We start from the raw sequence: 19,140 nt of genomic DNA, 5'->3' as shown, positions 1-19,140 counted from the left end.
GCTTTGTTCACGGTCAGTAAGTCCTTCAACTCTTTTCACATTTATACTAGCCCATTTTAGCCATTATGAGGCATTATGGGATACGTAGTTTCACATATTTTCAAAAAGGTTAATTAACAAAAAGAAAGACTGGTGTTATTCACATTTAAACTTTCTTAGGTGCATATTCAATTCATATGGGCATTTTAAACAGTTCATGAGGGATTAGTTCCCAGTCAGTTTATGATGGTGATTGGGTATAGTACCCTGTAGAGTTCAGATATACTCAGCTGGTGTCTCTTAACAGTCACTCCAAATGTATGTGGAGGTCTTCCCCAAAGTTCATTCCTCTTGGCATTTTGGTACGAAAACGGATGATTAGCCGCGACTCCATCTGTCTCAGTTTTCTAACTGTGTCACCGCCTCTTTCCGTTTTCGTGAGCATTTTGAGTCCATAAAATCTCATGGTTTTCCAATCACCGTTCTGGCAAGCATTGATGTGTTTTGCTGTAGCGTAGAGCATGTTTTTGTTTTTCACTGCTCTAATATGTTCCAACATTCGTTTCTTCAACATGCAGGTCGTGCTGCCTATGTACTTGCTACCACATTTACACTCGATCACATACACCACATTTTTGGATGTGCATGTGATGTGTTGGTCAATCTGCATCATCTTGCCATTGGGTTCTTCAACTGATTTCTTACTCATGCCGATCTTACAGGCCTTACAACTGGAGCAAGGCTTGAATCCTTTCCGTTGATGTGTTAGCCAGTCAGTTTGTAACTTGGCTTGGAAGTGGCTTTTCACCAGACAATCCTGAAGAGATCTGTTTTTTTTGTAGGTTATTTGTGGTTGTTTGCCTACTAGCTCTCCTATATCTGGATCCCCAGACACAAGATGCCAATATTTCTTCATTTTGTTGGCGATCATTCCACTTTCCTTATTGTATGTGGTTACAAATCTCGGCGGGTCATTTTCCACTGCTTTCTTCGGTTTTTCCACAAGTAGTTCCGTTCTTGTTTTTTGGTCAACCTTCTTTTTACAGTTTTGTAGGACTCGATCGTGATATCCTCGTGACTTGAATCTCATCATGCTTTCATTGATTTTTGTTTCAGCATCGTCCGGCATAGAGCAATTTCTTTTCAGTCTGATATATTCCCCATACGGGATGCTCTTTATCAGTGCTTGTGGGTGAAAGCTTGTGCCATGTAGCACACTGTTGGTTGCTGTCTTCTTACGGAACAAGGTGGACTCTAATTTGCCATCTGAAATATAAATTTCAGTGTCCAAAAACGCAATTTTCTTTGTGCTTGTTGTGCACGTGAATTGTAGGCCCACTGTATTTTGATTCAGTTTGGAAAAGTAAATGCGAAAATCAGAGTCCGATCCATGCCAAATTATAAATAAATCATCTATGTACCGGACCCACAATATGATCCGATCCAGATCTGATTGATTGACTGTGTTCCAAGCAACGGTTTTCTCCCACCAGCCCATGGTGATATTGGCATAGTTGGGAGAAAATGAAATGCCCATGGCAGTCCCACACTCTTGTTTGTAAAGCTCTTGGTTGAATATGAAAACATTATTTGATAAGCAGATCTTGATCATTTTCAAGAGCATATTGGTGTGCTCTAAGGTTGAGATGCTTCTCTGTTTCAAAAAATATTGGCATGCTTCCATACCTACATCATGTCTAATTGAAGTATAGAGAGAAACAACATCTATTGTTACTAATAGATATTCTTCATTCCAACTTATATCCTGAATTATTCTTAGAAATTGTCCAGTGTCCTTGATGTAGGAAGGCATGCTTTGAGCGATTGGTGCCAGAAATTTGTCCACATACCTTGATAGGTTTTCGTAGATGGAGCTGCAGGAGGACACGATTGGTCTGCCGGGAGGGTCTATTAATGTTTTATGTATTTTCGGCAGAAAATATATACAAGGCATTGTTGGAAAGTCTATGTTTAGAAATTTTTTCTCATCATCATTTAATAATCCCTTTTGATGCCATGCATCCAGATGTTCTTTTAGTTCCTTTAGCATCCTGGCGCTTGGATTATTGGAGAGTTTTGAGTAGTTTTCTTGTTGATTTAGTTGTCTCATGGCTTCTTTCTTATAATCGCTGGTATTCATTATTACTAGGTTGCCCCCTTTATCAGCGGGTTTAATAGTAATTGAGTCATTGTCCATGAGTGATTTTAGTGCTTTCCTTTCCTCAGTTGTTAGGTTTTCCTTGCTGTTGTTTCTTGTCTTTTGTAATTTATCCAGCTCCTCATTGACAGCATCCGAAAATAGATCAATTTTGTTTCCTGGTGACAGAACAGGATAAAATCGGGACTTCCTTCTTAACCCCGTGTCGGGTCTCTCATTTGTTCTTATTTCCATTTGCTCTAACAATTGGGTGTCTGAAATTTCTTGATTCTCTTGATTGAACATCCTTGCAAAGGTTTCTCTGATGTCAGGTAGTTGTTCAATTGTGGTTATTGTTTCTGTTTCCTGATTGCTCTCATCTGGATTTTCACCATTTAGAATAGGAGATTTGTTCACATGTATTTTTGCTAATTTTAATACATGTGAACAAATCTCCTATTCTAAATGGTGAAAATCCAGATGAGAGCAATCAGGAAACAGAAACAATAACCACAATTGAACAACTACCTGACATCAGAGAAACCTTTGCAAGGATGTTCAATCAAGAGAATCAAGAAATTTCAGACACCCATTTGTTAGAGCAAATGGAAATAAGAACAAATGAGAGACCCGAAACGGGGTTAAGAAGGAAGTCCCGATTTTATCCTGTTCTGTCACCAGGAAACAAAATTGATCTATTTTCGGATGCTGTCAATGAGGAGCTGGATAAATTACAAAAGACAAGAAACAACAGCAAGGAAAACCTAACAACTGAGGAAAGGAAAGCACTAAAATCACTCATGGACAATGACTCAATTACTATTAAACCCGCTGATAAAGGGGGCAACCTAGTAATAATGAATACCAGCGATTATAAGAAAGAAGCCATGAGACAACTAAATCAACAAGAAAACTACTCAAAACTCTCCAATAATCCAAGCGCCAGGATGCTAAAGGAACTAAAAGAACATCTGGATGCATGGCATCAAAAGGGATTATTAAATGATGATGAGAAAAAATTTCTAAACATAGACTTTCCAACAATGCCTTGTATATATTTTCTGCCGAAAATACATAAAACATTAATAGACCCTCCCGGCAGACCAATCGTGTCCTCCTGCAGCTCCATCTACGAAAACCTATCAAGGTATGTGGACAAATTTCTGGCACCAATCGCTCAAAGCATGCCTTCCTACATCAAGGACACTGGACAATTTCTAAGAATAATTCAGGATATAAGTTGGAATGAAGAATATCTATTAGTAACAATAGATGTTGTTTCTCTCTATACTTCAATTAGACATGATGTAGGTATGGAAGCATGCCAATATTTTTTGAAACAGAGAAGCATCTCAACCTTAGAGCACACCAATATGCTCTTGAAAATGATCAAGATCTGCTTATCAAATAATGTTTTCATATTCAACCAAGAGCTTTACAAACAAGAGTGTGGGACTGCCATGGGCATTTCATTTTCTCCCAACTATGCCAATATCACCATGGGCTGGTGGGAGAAAACCGTTGCTTGGAACACAGTCAATCAATCAGATCTGGATCGGATCATATTGTGGGTCCGGTACATAGATGATTTATTTATAATTTGGCATGGATCGGACTCTGATTTTCGCATTTACTTTTCCAAACTGAATCAAAATACAGTGGGCCTACAATTCACGTGCACAACAAGCACAAAGAAAATTGCGTTTTTGGACACTGAAATTTATATTTCAGATGGCAAATTAGAGTCCACCTTGTTCCGTAAGAAGACAGCAACCAACAGTGTGCTACATGGCACAAGCTTTCACCCACAAGCACTGATAAAGAGCATCCCGTATGGGGAATATATCAGACTGAAAAGAAATTGCTCTATGCCGGACGATGCTGAAACAAAAATCAATGAAAGCATGATGAGATTCAAGTCACGAGGATATCACGATCGAGTCCTACAAAACTGTAAAAAGAAGGTTGACCAAAAAACAAGAACGGAACTACTTGTGGAAAAACCGAAGAAAGCAGTGGAAAATGACCCGCCGAGATTTGTAACCACATACAATAAGGAAAGTGGAATGATCGCCAACAAAATGAAGAAATATTGGCATCTTGTGTCTGGGGATCCAGATATAGGAGAGCTAGTAGGCAAACAACCACAAATAACCTACAAAAAAAACAGATCTCTTCAGGATTGTCTGGTGAAAAGCCACTTCCAAGCCAAGTTACAAACTGACTGGCTAACACATCAACGGAAAGGATTCAAGCCTTGCTCCAGTTGTAAGGCCTGTAAGATCGGCATGAGTAAGAAATCAGTTGAAGAACCCAATGGCAAGATGATGCAGATTGACCAACACATCACATGCACATCCAAAAATGTGGTGTATGTGATCGAGTGTAAATGTGGTAGCAAGTACATAGGCAGCACGACCTGCATGTTGAAGAAACGAATGTTGGAACATATTAGAGCAGTGAAAAACAAAAACATGCTCTACGCTACAGCAAAACACATCAATGCTTGCCAGAACGGTGATTGGAAAACCATGAGATTTTATGGACTCAAAATGCTCACGAAAACGGAAAGAGGCGGTGACACAGTTAGAAAACTGAGACAGATGGAGTCGCGGCTAATCATCCGTTTTCGTACCAAAATGCCAAGAGGAATGAACTTTGGGGAAGACCTCCACATACATTTGGAGTGACTGTTAAGAGACACCAGCTGAGTATATCTGAACTCTACAGGGTACTATACCCAATCACCATCATAAACTGACTGGGAACTAATCCCTCATGAACTGTTTAAAATGCCCATATGAATTGAATATGCACCTAAGAAAGTTTAAATGTGAATAACACCAGTCTTTCTTTTTGTTAATTAACCTTTTTGAAAATATGTGAAACTACGTATCCCATAATGCCTCATAATGGCTAAAATGGGCTAGTATAAATGTGAAAAGAGTTGAAGGACTTACTGACCGTGAACAAAGCCTGTTGAGGCTGAAACGCGTTGGTGGGGTGAAAGCTTCAATAAAGTAGCTTTAAAAAATCCTGGATGTGCTGCTCCATTTGTCCAAAAATAATAATTGGGTCTGGATCCGACCCCTGAGCAAGCACACGCTGTGGAGCGCTCTCTAACTCCTGCTGGATCACATTGTTTTTGGGATATATATATATATATATATAAATAAATAAATAAATAAATATTGATATTTCACTCGTACAAACCCAGTGAAATTCAGCAGTTATAGATACCTGAGCTAACTGTAACTTATGCCCCCGCGATGCACTGCTTATGACCTTACATATTACATCACTCATGACATGGTCTGTGACATCACTGATGACATCTCAAATGACATCACTGATTACATCATCCAGTGATTGTGAGTGTTTTCATTATGTTTTTGTATGTAAACAAACATACTAAGGTACCACAAAAGTTAAGTTAGTATACTTTGTGTACTTCTAATGAGTGATTCCTTTTTTGAACATAGTTTTTGTGAGTCTTTGTGTATTTATATGTGAGTGGGTATCTGAGTGGCTGTATGGGTGTATTAGTGGGGTTTTGAGTAGCTGTGTGGGTGACTTAGAGTTGTGTAAGTGATTGTATTGGTGAGTGTGTCAGTGGCTGTATGGATGGGTGAGTGAGTGAATGGTTGTGCAAATGCCTATATGGGTGGGTGAGTGGGTGTGTCAGTGACTATAAGGGTGCGTCAGTGGGTTTCTGAATGGTTGTATGAGGAAGTGACTGGGTGTGTAAGTGGCTGTATTGGTGAGTGGCTGTTTGAGTAAGTGTTTGGTTAAGTGAGTTGGTGTGTGAGTGGCTGCGTGGAAAAGTGAGTGTCTGTGGGATTTACTGTATGGGTGAGTGAGTGGCTGTGTGAGTGGTTGTATGGAAGAGTGAATGGCTCTGTTGAGAGGCTATATAGGTGAGAGGTGTGGTGCAGTGGCCAGAGTGGCTGACTCCGGAGTGTGGGCTCACGGTTCTATCTATGGCAGCAGCTCAGCATCATGTGACTCTGGGCAATAGCACACTTAATCTCCCCGAAGGCCCCCAGTACCTTGAAACCCTTAAGGGGTGATATGTTTGCGCTTTACAAATACAAATTATTATTATAATAACTGGGTGGGTCAGTAGCTGTATGGGTGAGTGTGTGGCTGTGTAAGTGGCTGTCTGGATGATTGACTGGTTGTATAATCTGGATCTATGAGTGAGTGGCTCTATGGATAAGTGAGTGGTTGTGTAAGTACTTGCATGGGTTTGTGAATGGGTATATAAGTGGTTGTGTGAGTGTGTGATTGGGAGTATGAGAGATTGTATGGGGATGTGAGTGGGTTTTTGAGTGGTTCTGTGGATGATGCCATCAGTGATGCCATTTGAGATGGCATCAGTGATGTCACTGACCATGTCATGAGTGATGTAATATGTGAGGTCATAAGCAGTGTATTGCAGAGGCGTAAAATATAGTTAGCCCAGCTAACTATAACTGCTGAATTTCAATGGTTTTGTAAGAGTCAAATCTGAGCTTAACTATAACGTCCCTGTAACCTTTGTTGTATATATTTATAAAATATATAAACCTTAGAAATAGTGGGTGGCCTAAGCATGGTAGAAAGGTAAATCTACTAGTATATGAATACGTTTGTCTCTAGAGATAATCAGGAACAGTAATAGCTGAAGTATCCTTCCTAGAGCAAGAATAACAAATTTCAGCCATGATCACATAGGTAAAGGACAGTGTTGCATAGAAAATTTGCCGCTGGTTTGCAGGATTTTTTTCTATATTGAATCCTAAATAATGTAATACCTTTGGATTTAACACTTCCAAATATTTACATTCCTAAAGACCCTTGAAAACAAGGGGCCTGATTCACAAAGGTAAAATAGGGCGAAAGTCTAACTTTATGACTTTCGGTATTCACAAAGGGCATTTACTACTCGTAAATGCCCTTTATAAATACCGAAAGTCCTAAAGTTCAACTTTTGGTATTCAAAAAGAGCATTTACGAGTAGTAAATGCTCTTTGTGAATACCAAAAGTCGTTAAGTTAGACTTGCGTCTCAGTTTACCTTAGTGAATCGGGCCCACTGTAATTATCAATGATATTTAATATTACAACTCCTAAATACATTTTACAAAACTTTTTTTATTGCTTGTTTAAAATCTGACATGGTTTTAGAATTATTATAAAGTTATAAAATATATACATTTCTTTAAAAATGGTCCCTTCTACCAATGCTATGTGGATTACAAAGAGGTTTTGATAAACACTGTACACTTTTTAAAATTGTTATAAGCAACCTCAAGCAACTAGAACTTAATGATTTACCAGATGGACTAACAGTATGTACAATTTCTAAGTTGGTGTTTTGCATGGCATGTATTGTTTTGGAACACTACATATTATGATTAATAAATTAATTATACATGATCATTTGTGGGAACTATTCACCACAAGTCTGCCAAAGTACTAACATTTTCTGATTTATAATTTTCCATTTGTATGTGTAGAACAAGAAATAAAAAGAAACAGTAGAAATATTTTAGTTACAAAGTTATAATGCAGGAGGCACCAGCTTCTAAAAGAAGGGGCTCACTCACCCATGTATAAATCAACATAAATACATATGTATGATGCAGGATGTTTTGATGAGCTAAGATGACCTTAACTGTGGGACACCTTGTTTAATCAGAAAGTTTTCTAAAGGAAATGTTCAGAAGGAGCAGGTGAAAATTCACAGGGTAGGAAGGCAAGCTTGAAAATTTTGAAATTACATACTTCAGATTTGAATCTCTTCATCCTTCTGGCATGAAGTTGTGGAACGAGTTGCAGCAAAGGATGCAGGACAGACGACTGAGAGGACATGAATACAGACACATGAAAACATTGAACTGCTTACTTTGTGGGGTCATTATCTATCTACATGAAAAGATCATGCAAAAAATAAAATTACTGACAATGTATTCTGCACTGTAGCCTGGGGCACTTTTAAATAGCATTGTATGAGAGTCAAATCTATTTAAAGGGGTTAATTTACCAATAAATCCTTTTCACTGTGTTCTATGTGTGTTCCTTCTTTATGGAATGAAAAAGACATGACAAGTTAATTCATTTGACGATCCTTGCTAAAATAAGGTGAGATCATACATTTGTCAATTTTCATAGGAAAATTTACCTGAAGGGGAAAGGATTGCAGGTATGGATATTATGTTTCAGAATTATAGTTGCAACCTTCAATCATACACTGTACTCAATTTATTTCAGGTAAATCCGGGTGTCAGCATTTCTGAGACAGAACGTAATGAAGTAAGTTCTCATTCATGGTGCTACATTATTCATTGTCTCCAACTGTATCACTGTCATTGCTTCTTATTTGGTTTCATCCAGTAAAATCTTGTAATCAACATGAATTTGTGCTATAAATATTATCACAATATCCAAATCTATGTCATAAAGACATTGCTACTAAAATTAATTTTCCTCCCTCAAAGAAGTGCATTTGCAGGACAGTCTGTATTTTTCATGACTACCTGGGCTTATTGGGAATAATGGTAGCATACTTCTGCTTGACAGAGACAGGAAGAGCCCCTGCATATTGCTCTTTGATCACTACATACAGTGTGGGTAGAGCATACTCAATGTATCAAGTAATTTGAAGCAGCCTTTAGGGGACCTCATGTAATCATTTAAACTAAAAAGATCCACAAGTATCTTAATTGAAAGATAAGTCCACATCAATGGAATTAGGCTACATGTGAACTGCATAAGCCTGTTGAGGCATCTGTATGATGTAAATCAACCACAAGTATTTTTTTGTTGTCTAACACAAACTATACAGGTGTGGGAGTTAATGTAAAGACAAGTACAATTTGTATATTGTTTTGCTATTGCAAACAAAAACATTTCAAAAATTGATTTAAAGCTTTTATTTGCCTTGGGTATAAAAATGAAAACATAAGAATTACAATTCTTGTTTAATAAAAAAAGTCCACATCTTCCCCTCTGCACAAATTGGTGAAATGCCAGCACTGTTAAAATGCTATCAAATCAAAGATATTTTCCTGTAGTTGCATCACAAAGTTTACAACTAGTTTTACATCATTAAGTGTCTGAACAATCAGGCGTGTGCATCAAAGATCTACAAAACCAAGTGAACTAACATAAATAATTAATCTGTGGCAATCTACCAAGATAATAGTTTTTTGGTAGTAATCTGGAATTGCTTGAATGTTGAGCGTGATTGCCAACATACCACTTTATAGTAACACAAAATATTCAGATGATTGTGTATGCATATTCAAATATACTTAAATAGAAAGGATTATATTGAGGAAATATTAAATATATCTAAGATTAGGAGATTTAAATAGTTGTGTTGGAATATGCTTAGCAAGCAAAAATGGACAGATAATGGATAGAAAACTCACTGACAAAATGAGCATGTTTCAAATGCAATAATGATGTATGAATGGAAAAGCATACATACATGTATCATTGCTAGGCTACAGTGCACTTGGTTATACAAAATATATTCTTAGTTTGACTCAGTACATTTACACTAAAGCACTTATAAAGTTGTACCAGCATTCTCAAGGTCAATACAATGATTATGGATTTTACAGAACCTAATTTTTTACTTTTATAAATTGTACTTACTGTTCCGATTCCAACCGTTTTTCTGTCAAAGTAGCCTCTTTCGGAAAAAACTAAACAGGGTGACCACAGTATCCTTTGACAAGATAGTAATGCTTAAATTATAAACTCCCTTCAGTGCTAGATAGATATTTATATAAATGGAACCAGGACACATCTGAACTGCTTGCTGTGAATTCTAAAGTAAAAGATTAAATATTTTTTCACAGCAACTCAATTTAAAATGTTGTTTAAGATGCACTACAAGCACCTATTTAATGAAGGTGGGATTGATTTAAAAATTAGAATGAACAATTAAAAAATATATCTAAGAAGGCACTTATTATAATAGTAAACTGAATATAGCTAATTTTCAAGATGCTATTTTTATTTGTAAATTGACATGGGATTTTTTATTATGTAATAAAAACAAAAAATGTAAAGCAAATCCATCTACATTATAATTTGCCCTGTGTAAATTAAGGGTGTGGTATTGTGATCCGAATTTGGTGACAGTGTCGAAGAAAAGAATGGTCAAAATGTTGCAGACTTTGCATCTGAAATGTCATATTGAAATGATTTGGCTTTCTAAAAACAACTAACCACATTCCTATTTACATGGTATCTAATAATCAGGTTCAGTTTTATCTGTTCTGTTTTCAAACCCTTTCATTGTTAATGTTCAAGACACTTTAGCACACCATTTTACAATAGTTTAATAGTATGTATTAGAAAAACTAAAACAAATAGAAGCCTATTTTTTACAGAATGTGAGGCATGGCTTAGTGTGCAATAACTGAACTTCCAAAACACATTTATAATCTGTTTTCATACCATGCATTCAGAATGCAATGTTCCTATATGCTTTAGTGCTTCTGCACTCAGATTATAATGTGATTTTTTTCTTGTTCTCCTACTTTAAAGGAGCACCGATTTAATTGTTTCTATAGAAAACAAACAATTTTGCAGTTTTAGTTCAAATTCTCAAGAGGCATTTGGAAATGTCACAGGGGAAAACCGGAGTTGTTTCCTATTTCTATTTATAATCACACATAAAATCACAAGCAGTAGCTATGCAACTTACCATGGTGTCTGAGTTGCCTGAGTCATGAGTCTTAGAATAATGAAATAAGAACTGTGCAAAAGAAATTAAAGGTGTGATTTTACTACAACACAGATAAATGGATTATGATTGTCTTGACAAACAGTGTGCTGAAAATGTGCTTTACAATTATCTTACCCTCTTGGTGTTGTCTTTTTCATTTAAACCCTGTAGTGAAGAAAAAAGATTGCACACTTTAAAAATTAAAACAGATTCCGATATTTACATTGAAAGCATACATGTAACATACTAACAGTATTTTCTTCACAATATCCTTTGTAAAGCTAACTCATAGAACTCATGAGCTGACAGAGATTATGAAATCATATTTGGGCACAGTTTTTAAATGCTAGTGATACAGAGTCACATATTATGTGCAACAATGCCACATGCTGACCATGCCTCATTGCCATTTACGTTTCCTTTTATGATGATCCTCATAGCTGACAATATAATTTGTCCATTATACCGATAAATGTTTTCCAGCTTCAGCTTGGGAGTGAGGTGAAAGGTAAAAGGGGACCAAATACTTCAAATACTAGATGAACACAGTGAGGAGTAACCCGCTGGTTACCCCATAGCAGGGCACTTTACATTTGGAAATCTTGCAAGGAATTTTCCCAACATACGAGAATAAAATGTAGGTAATAGAATGCTACAATTGAATAGGAGGCAAAAACAGCTTGTTCAAGCAGTGTTTACACCTTTGAATTGGCTAACAGATGCGTGTGAGTATTCCCATAGGAGCACTACAGAATTCCTTTATAGGCATTATTAGTAATTAAAATATGTATGTGGTGAACTATGAGCTCTTGCATCTACTTTTTAAACAGTCCATATTAAAACCAAGTGGTCTAGTGTTTCTCTAGCCTCTTTACAGTTCTCTAATCAAATATATCAATAAATAATTAGAAATTAACCAGAAACTACAAACACGTACATTGCTTCTCAGTTGTTCCCATGGACAATTTTTATCAAAGTCAAAAGGAAAGGTAAAATTCTCCAAAGAAAAGACAAGGTGGCCAATTTAAAATTGGGCAAGAAAGAATAATCTCACATTTCTGGAGGAAATGCTAAATCTGGGGGGCAGGTCACTAATGTTATTTCCTTTATGATAATAATAGTGGCATGGAGGAAATTTCCATTTGTAGATTTTCCTCTAGTTTTAGCATTTACGCTAGAAATCAGGTAGTTTTCAACTGCCACCCAATTCCAAACCAGGATGTAGTCCCTCATTGGGATTCTGAAAAAAATACAGATCGTTGGTGAGGCTTACCCTCAGTTGCACACATTTGATAGAGCTACGGGCTAGGGATGGCCAGGAATTTAACGTTTGCACAGTCCTTGACAAGTCACAAAAACCAGTCGAGCCGCAGTAGGATAAATATATATCTAACCAGACCTCCATAGTGTTGAATACAATGAGCAGCAAGAATTCTCGCTTCTCAGGTTTTCTGGAAAAAGTACTAGAGCAGGGGTCGCCAAACTTTCCAACAGTAAGAGCTAATTTTAATCTGTAAGAACCATCTCGAGCTGCGGTCTTACATATGGATTAGATAATGATACAGAAAATCCAACCCACTTAAACACTGCCCCTAGAATACCAAGTCCTTCTGCAATCAGCAAAGACTATTAATGGCAGAAGAACTGTAGAGGATAAAGGTTTATTTGTTTTGGTCCCTAAGGACCCATTTTGTCCCATTTTGATTGAGAAAAAATTAAAGAAAGGAAAGAATGAATGGGTTTTCTTTTTTGATAGAAGCTAAATAAAAGAAAGATTAAAATAGGGAGAAAAATAAAACAAATGAGAAAAAGAAAGGCAAAAAAGAAAGAAAGAAAGAAAAAAGAGAAAGAAACATTTAAATGTAGTGCAACTCTACTCCAAATATTTTACTACTATTGACTAAGGAAATAAACTTAACCAGACTCAGTATCATGGATAAAATACTTTTTTTCAGGGTAAAGGTTTTCAAACTCTGTGCTCTGATATGAGGCATTTATTTATTATTTAATTAAGGCTATCAATCAGGGACACGGTTTATTTAAGAAGCAGATGCACGTTACATACTGGACTGACAGGCAGTTAGTTACTCCAAGACAGTCTGTGAGCCCAGAGAGTTGTTCTGCCAGACACATGGAGCATTAGGCAAGAAGGGTGGTATCGGGATTGTGGAGTTTAATACTGGGAAAAGTATGTGATACTTGGGCTTTTTGTTAGTGTGCCAATCCCACTCCACGAGTTTCAGAAAAGGACTGTAGATAAACCTTACAAACTGCCCTTTCCAAGAGGCTGGTCTGCCAGAGACTTCTATCTGGGGTTCCCAATCGGAGATGACATAGGGCCTGATTTAGAGTTTGATGGACAGGGCATGAGGACAACAGAGTAAAGTCTTCTGTCAGCCTGAGAGAGTAGCTGCCCACCAACTTTTGAGGTGTCCACTGGTCCAGCGGACATCTCTTGCACTTACAGAAATGCATTGAAAGTTTAACGGGTGGCTCTGTCAAACTTTCAATGTCTTTTTTATTTTTCAAAAGAAAATCCCAAATCAGGATTTTCCTTTAAAAAAAAAAAATGACCCGCTCGCCATGGGAAGGTGGGGACATTTTGCAGTTTTTACTGTCCCTTACCACCAGGTTGTGCACAGTGAAAGCTGGCTATTTTTCTGCCCACTCTAAATAGGGCTCATCAGAGCAAGGACCTAGCAGTCTCTGCTGTCTAAATTCTGAAGGTTCCCTCCACTCTAAATGAGGTGGGTTGGCCTTCAGTTTGGCAGAGATGTTGGAGTACCATCTCTGTCAAACTATAAATCGGGTCCATAGTCTTTTCCTGTATGAATCATATATGTGTGTGTGTATATATATATATATATATATACACATCATTTGATGCACACAGGACGCCAAGCCTCCCCGGTTGGGGCTCGTCAGTGGCCACCACTGCTTATTTACTTTGAAAGAACATTCCTCCCAACTACGGCAGAAAAACAAGCTCACCAGATGAAGTATAGTCCAATGATCTTTATTTAAGAGAGTAATCCCATGACGTGTTTCGATCCACCACAGAGTCTTAATCATATGGATAGCAGACCGGTTGCTTGCAAGCATTTTAAACATCAATGCATAAACATCAACAAAGGACTTCCAAGGAAGTAGGCACAATCACGTTAGTAACTTCCCCATGATGGTGTTTTGGCAGACATTACAAGCTTCAGTGCATTCCAATTGTACTACTGAACACTTCGAAAGGTTAACAATCTTTTACCAGATACTCTTTCACAGACTCCATAGTCCAGTGATACTCAAGAGTACCGCCCTGGGGCCGCATGGGGCCATCCTGACCTTTACCTGCAGCTCTCGGCTGAACGACAGCACTGGACTGCTCTTTACTTGAGACAGCACTAACATTAAGAAAGATATGAAAGAAAAGGGCAATCCCTTGTTTACACATTAACCAAAGTAAAAGAGAGCATGCAAATAAGGTGCCATGCACCATGTAACTTTAAGAACACATTCATGTGCAAAATATGATGCACTTTCTTCAGAATTCAAAAAAGTGTCTTTTATTAACATGCAGAAGTGTTTCACCTCAGTACATCAGATATATCAGTGCATTCATATATATTTTTTGATAGTTCCAAAGTCTCTTCCTACCCGACAACAACGACAATAGTGAAGTTAGAGTCAAGTCAGTTGTCACATGGAACCCTAAGAGTAAGCCTCTGCCTACTACGCCCCGAGAAAAACTGTGAAGTCTATGGCTTCAAAACAACTTTTTGAGAAGGATTTACCTCACAGAAAAGTCCAGACATCGACGACAACTCCTTCGTCGACGAAAATCACCATCGACGCGACTTCGACGTCGACTGTTAATTTCTCGTCGCCGAGACCACACATGATCATGTCATCGGCTTCGTCTGCGTCGACGTTGGTTTCCCTCTCCGTGAAGGCCATCTCGTCGACGAAGGAAATTATATCTACCGTCGCCGACAAAGATTAGAAAGATTTCGTTGACGATTACCTCGTCAACTGCTGCCTCGTCGTCGAAGACTGCCTCATCGACGGCCGCCTCGTCGACGAAGACTACCTCGTCGTTGACAACCACCTCGTCGATGAAGACTGCCTCGTTGACGAAGACTTCCTCGTCAACGAAGATTGCCTCATCGTCGAAAACTGCCTCGTTGACGATCACTTCATTAACACCAGCTCAAACAATGACGACTCCGTCGACGGCCCCCTCGTCGATGCTACAATTATCATCTTGCACAGAGTTGCAGGTCTGGCCAGCGTCTACGGCCACAGCATCCTCTGCACCGTATATGATGTCTGGGCTGTTGCCACCATTAACAACAACATCTTCTTTATTACACAGACATGGTTCTTTATTGAAGGCCCTCTCTCCACTGCATATTTCCCCTACCAAGGTACCTCTACAGTTACCAGAGCAATTACTGGATTCTGGGGAGGATGATGAGTCTGAAGAGGATGACAGATTTCGCACTGCCAGGAGCCCTTCAGAATTGTTCATTAAATATCAGGAGGACGACCAGAATGAAAATCCTTCCCCGGAGACGGTAGCTTCATCTCCTGACACAATAACTACAGCACAGATGCCTTTAGCTCTGATAAAGAATCTTCAATACATGTAAGACGATTATTATCGCCGTTTTCCTCCATCTGAATCGGCGGAGTCCATTCCACCAACACCTGTGCCTCAAGCTTCTGTTTCTACCTTGAGGTCCTCCAGACCACCTTCTCCAGTGCCTTCTCATCATTCCCATGATGCTAACGCCTCTGACGAGGATAGGGAGGAAGGAGAAGTGGACGATAGATCTCTTCTTACGGAGTGGAATGATTACCAAATTCAAACTCTGCTCCTTCAACCTCTGCTCCCATTGATTCTCCTCCAGTTGATATCAGAGGCTTTCATCTCCTCATGGAAAGGGCAACACAAAGGTTCCTTCTGCCTATGGAGATTACCAAATTCAAACTCTGCTCCCTTCAACCCCAGCTCCCATTGATTCTCCTCCAGTTGATATCGGAGGCTTTCATCTCCTCATGGAAAGGGCAACACAAAGGTTCCTTCTGCCTATGGAGACAAAGAAGGATGAATGCATCCTATACGATTTTAAAGATCAGCCAAGGAAGCAGATACGGACTATTCCTATTATTGATTTCATTTGGAAGGAAGCATTGAATGTCATGACAGCTCCTGCTTCTATTCCTGCGGTTCTGCCTCGGCTCGACAAAAAATATAAGGCACCAGATAACTCACCTGCATACCTCATAGGTCAACCAAAAGCTGACTCTGTTATTGTCCAAGCGGCACAAAGGCGAGCTAGAAACCCCTCCTCTCCGATCACAGCTCCTCCGGACAGGGATGGCAGACGATTAGACTCTATTGGAAAGAAAGTTTCCACCATGGCAGCAACGACTGTCCGTGCTGCTAATTCACTGGTCATATTAGGTCAGTACGACAGACAAATGTGGTTGGACATCTCTCCCTACATCAACATGTTGCCGGAACCATCAAAGTCTGGAGCTTTAAAGATCCTACAAGAAGGGGAGCGTATCTCTGCTAGATTTGGCCGTGGATGTCGCATCCACAGGATTTAGGCAGCTAGTGGGTGCTGCAGTACTGGGAAGACAAGGCTGGCTGAAGTTGACATCTTTTCGCCAGGAAGTTCAGGCAAAAATTATTGACATGCTGTTTGATGGGGAATCACTATTTGACCAACATGTGGAAGAGGCCCTTCAGGCCATTAAAAAAGATACAGAGACAGCAAGATCTCTCGGTACTATTCAATTTCGGAAGCCGCCCTTGTGGGGCACTAAAGGACGTGGATCCTTTTCTAATCGAGGAGGCTACAACCAACAAAGGTCATACCAGTCCTTTCAAAGCAATCAACAATACCAGCCTCAACGACAACAGTCGTACGGACAGTGAAATACCTCCTATTGGCAGAATAAAAGGAAGCCTTCCTACGGCGGATGGGATTCATCTAAAAAAACAATGAGAACCGCCACCTGCCACCTCTTCTGCTGCTGCCCCTTTAAAAGTTGGAGGAAGAATCTCTCCTTACTCGAACTGGTCCACTATAACATCAGACTAGTAGGTCCTGGACATCGTGGCCAGAGGCCATGTTCTAGAGTTCATAAAGATTTCTCCAAACTCTCCTCCCAAAGGCCCATCTCCAGCTCATCTCAAGGAGCTTCTTTCCCAAATAAATTTGATGATATGAAAGGGAGCAATAGAAACGGTCCCTCAGTTGCAAAGAGGGACAGGATTTTATTCGAGATTTTTCCTGATAATGAAAAAATCGGGAGAATGGCGCCCCATTCTCGATCTTCGCTCCCTCAACAAATATCTAAAAAGGTTATCCTTCCGGATGTTCACGCTTTAAGAAATCCTTCAACTCTTCTCTGCGGGGAATCACATGGCCACCCTCGACCTCCGGGATGCAAATTTCCATGTGCCAATTATACCCAGACACAGAAAATTCTTGCAGTTCAGTGGGGTGGCAGGGACTTTCAGTTCACAGTCCTTCCTTTTGGACTACGTTCAGCACCCCGTGTGTTTACCAAGGTTCTGGCACCGCTGGCCACACACTTTCGTCTGGAAGGGATCCAAATCTTTCCATACCTAGACGACTGCCTGATCAAGGCGAATTCTTTTTCAGCCACAAGTGCCCACATTCAGAGATGTTTGTCCCTTTTCCAATCTCTGGGTCGCTCCATCAACCTCGACAAGTCTCATCTTGTTCCATCACAAAGAAAGACGTTCTTGGGAGCCACCTTAAATACACAACTGACTCAAGCATTTGTCTCAAACGAAAGCCAACAAAAGATCTGCAAACTGGCCCACTTATTGCAATCAAAAATGTGCGTTTCAGTCCGGCAGTTCAAGTCTTTTTTAGGGATGATTTCTTTCTGCATCCCTTTGATACCCAACTGCCGGCTCAGAATGAGGCCCCTGCAAGAGGAGCTCAACCACCAATAGTTGCAGGTTTCGGGGTCATTTGAGGATCTCATTCGCATCACTCCTCGGATGCGAGAAGCCTTACTCTGGTGGACTCGCAAAAAGAACGTGAAAAAAGGTGTGCATTCCTAGTAGAAGCGCTAAACTTTACCATCACCACAGATGCATCCCTCGAGGGATGGGGAACACCCCTTCAAGGGCTGACGGTCAGCGGCAAGTGAAACGTCCAGCAAAGGACGTGGCATATCAACCTTCTAAAATTGCGAGCCATCTTCTTGTCCCTGAAATCCTTTTGAACCATTATTATGGGAGCTTCAGTACTAATTCGGACAGACAACACAACAAGAATGCACTACTTGAACAAACAAGGAGGAACAAGGTCTGCCCTACTCTCTCAGCAAGCCCAAGAAATCTGGGACTGGGCGATACGATACAGGATCAGCCTATCAGCGATCCATGTTCCGGGAGTTTCCAATGTCCTAGCGGATTCCCTCAGCAGATCGACAATATCCAATCACGAGTGGGAGCAGCATTAATCAACGTTGGGTCGAATCTAGACCAGTTTGCGACCAATCAGAACAGCAAATGCCCATTCTTTGCAAGTTGGCTTCCCCACAAAGGGTCACGCGGGAATGCGTTTTCGATTAATTGGTCGCAGATATATGCTTATGCCTTTCCTCCGATACCGTTGGTTCCCAGAGTTCTCCGGAAAATGAAGAGAGGACCTTGTCACCTAATTCTCATTGCTCCCAGATGGCCTCGCCAGTTCTGGCCTACCGAACTCCTCCTTCTCTCAGAATGCAATCCCATTCAGTTTCGACCAATACCGAACCTCTTATCCATCCGGAACGGACAGATCTGCCACCCGGACCCTGCATCTCTGAGATTAGCAGCCTGGTGCCTGAACACCTTGAATTAGCTCATTTAAACATTCCTGTGGATTGTAAGGAAGTTTTAGCTAACGCTTGAGTGCCTGCCACTATTAAAACGTACAGGCTTAAGTGGAAAAGATTTTGCATGTGATGTCAATCTGCCAATATTCATCTGAATCATGCAAAACCAGAGCAGATTCTACCATTCTTTTTATACTTGGCAAGATCAGGCCTATCCCATTCTACTCTGAATGTATTTTTAGCGGCTATTTTAAGGTTTCGGCAAGACAGTTCTAATCCTCTTTATTAAACTAGGATCATTCAACAGTTCTTCAAGGGATTGTTTCGGATGTTTCCTCCTAACTGGCGTCCACCTCCATCCTGGCATCTTAATGTGGTGCTTGCACAACTCATGTGGCACCCCTTTTAGCGTATTCATAGAGTGTATTTAA

General features: G+C 39.7%; 1 protein-coding gene across 3 annotated transcripts in view; it reads right to left on the bottom strand.

The window, feature by feature from the left end:
* NMU (neuromedin U) overlaps window positions 1-19,140 on the bottom strand; it is a 482,937-nt gene that overhangs the window by 170,339 nt on the left and 293,458 nt on the right. The window contains exons 5-7 of one of the 3 annotated variants that reach the window (XM_078678177.1): window positions 10,979-11,008; window positions 10,823-10,873; window positions 7,885-7,959 (exon numbers count right to left, since the gene is read on the bottom strand). In XM_078678177.1, coding sequence (XP_078534303.1) covers window positions 7,885-7,959; window positions 10,823-10,873; window positions 10,979-11,008 — 156 coding nt within the window. The remainder of the gene's footprint in view (window positions 1-7,884; window positions 7,960-10,822; window positions 10,874-10,978; window positions 11,009-19,140) is intronic. The other 2 variants (XM_078678179.1, XM_078678178.1) reach the window with 2 other exon arrangements.

Source organism: Lissotriton helveticus, chromosome 2_2 (genome assembly GCF_964261635.1).
Source record: "Lissotriton helveticus chromosome 2_2, aLisHel1.1, whole genome shotgun sequence".
NCBI classification, from domain to species: Eukaryota; Metazoa; Chordata; class Amphibia; order Caudata; family Salamandridae; genus Lissotriton; species Lissotriton helveticus.
The sequence above is the reverse complement of the archived record's forward strand: the minus strand, read 5'-3'. Positions and strand labels throughout refer to the sequence as shown.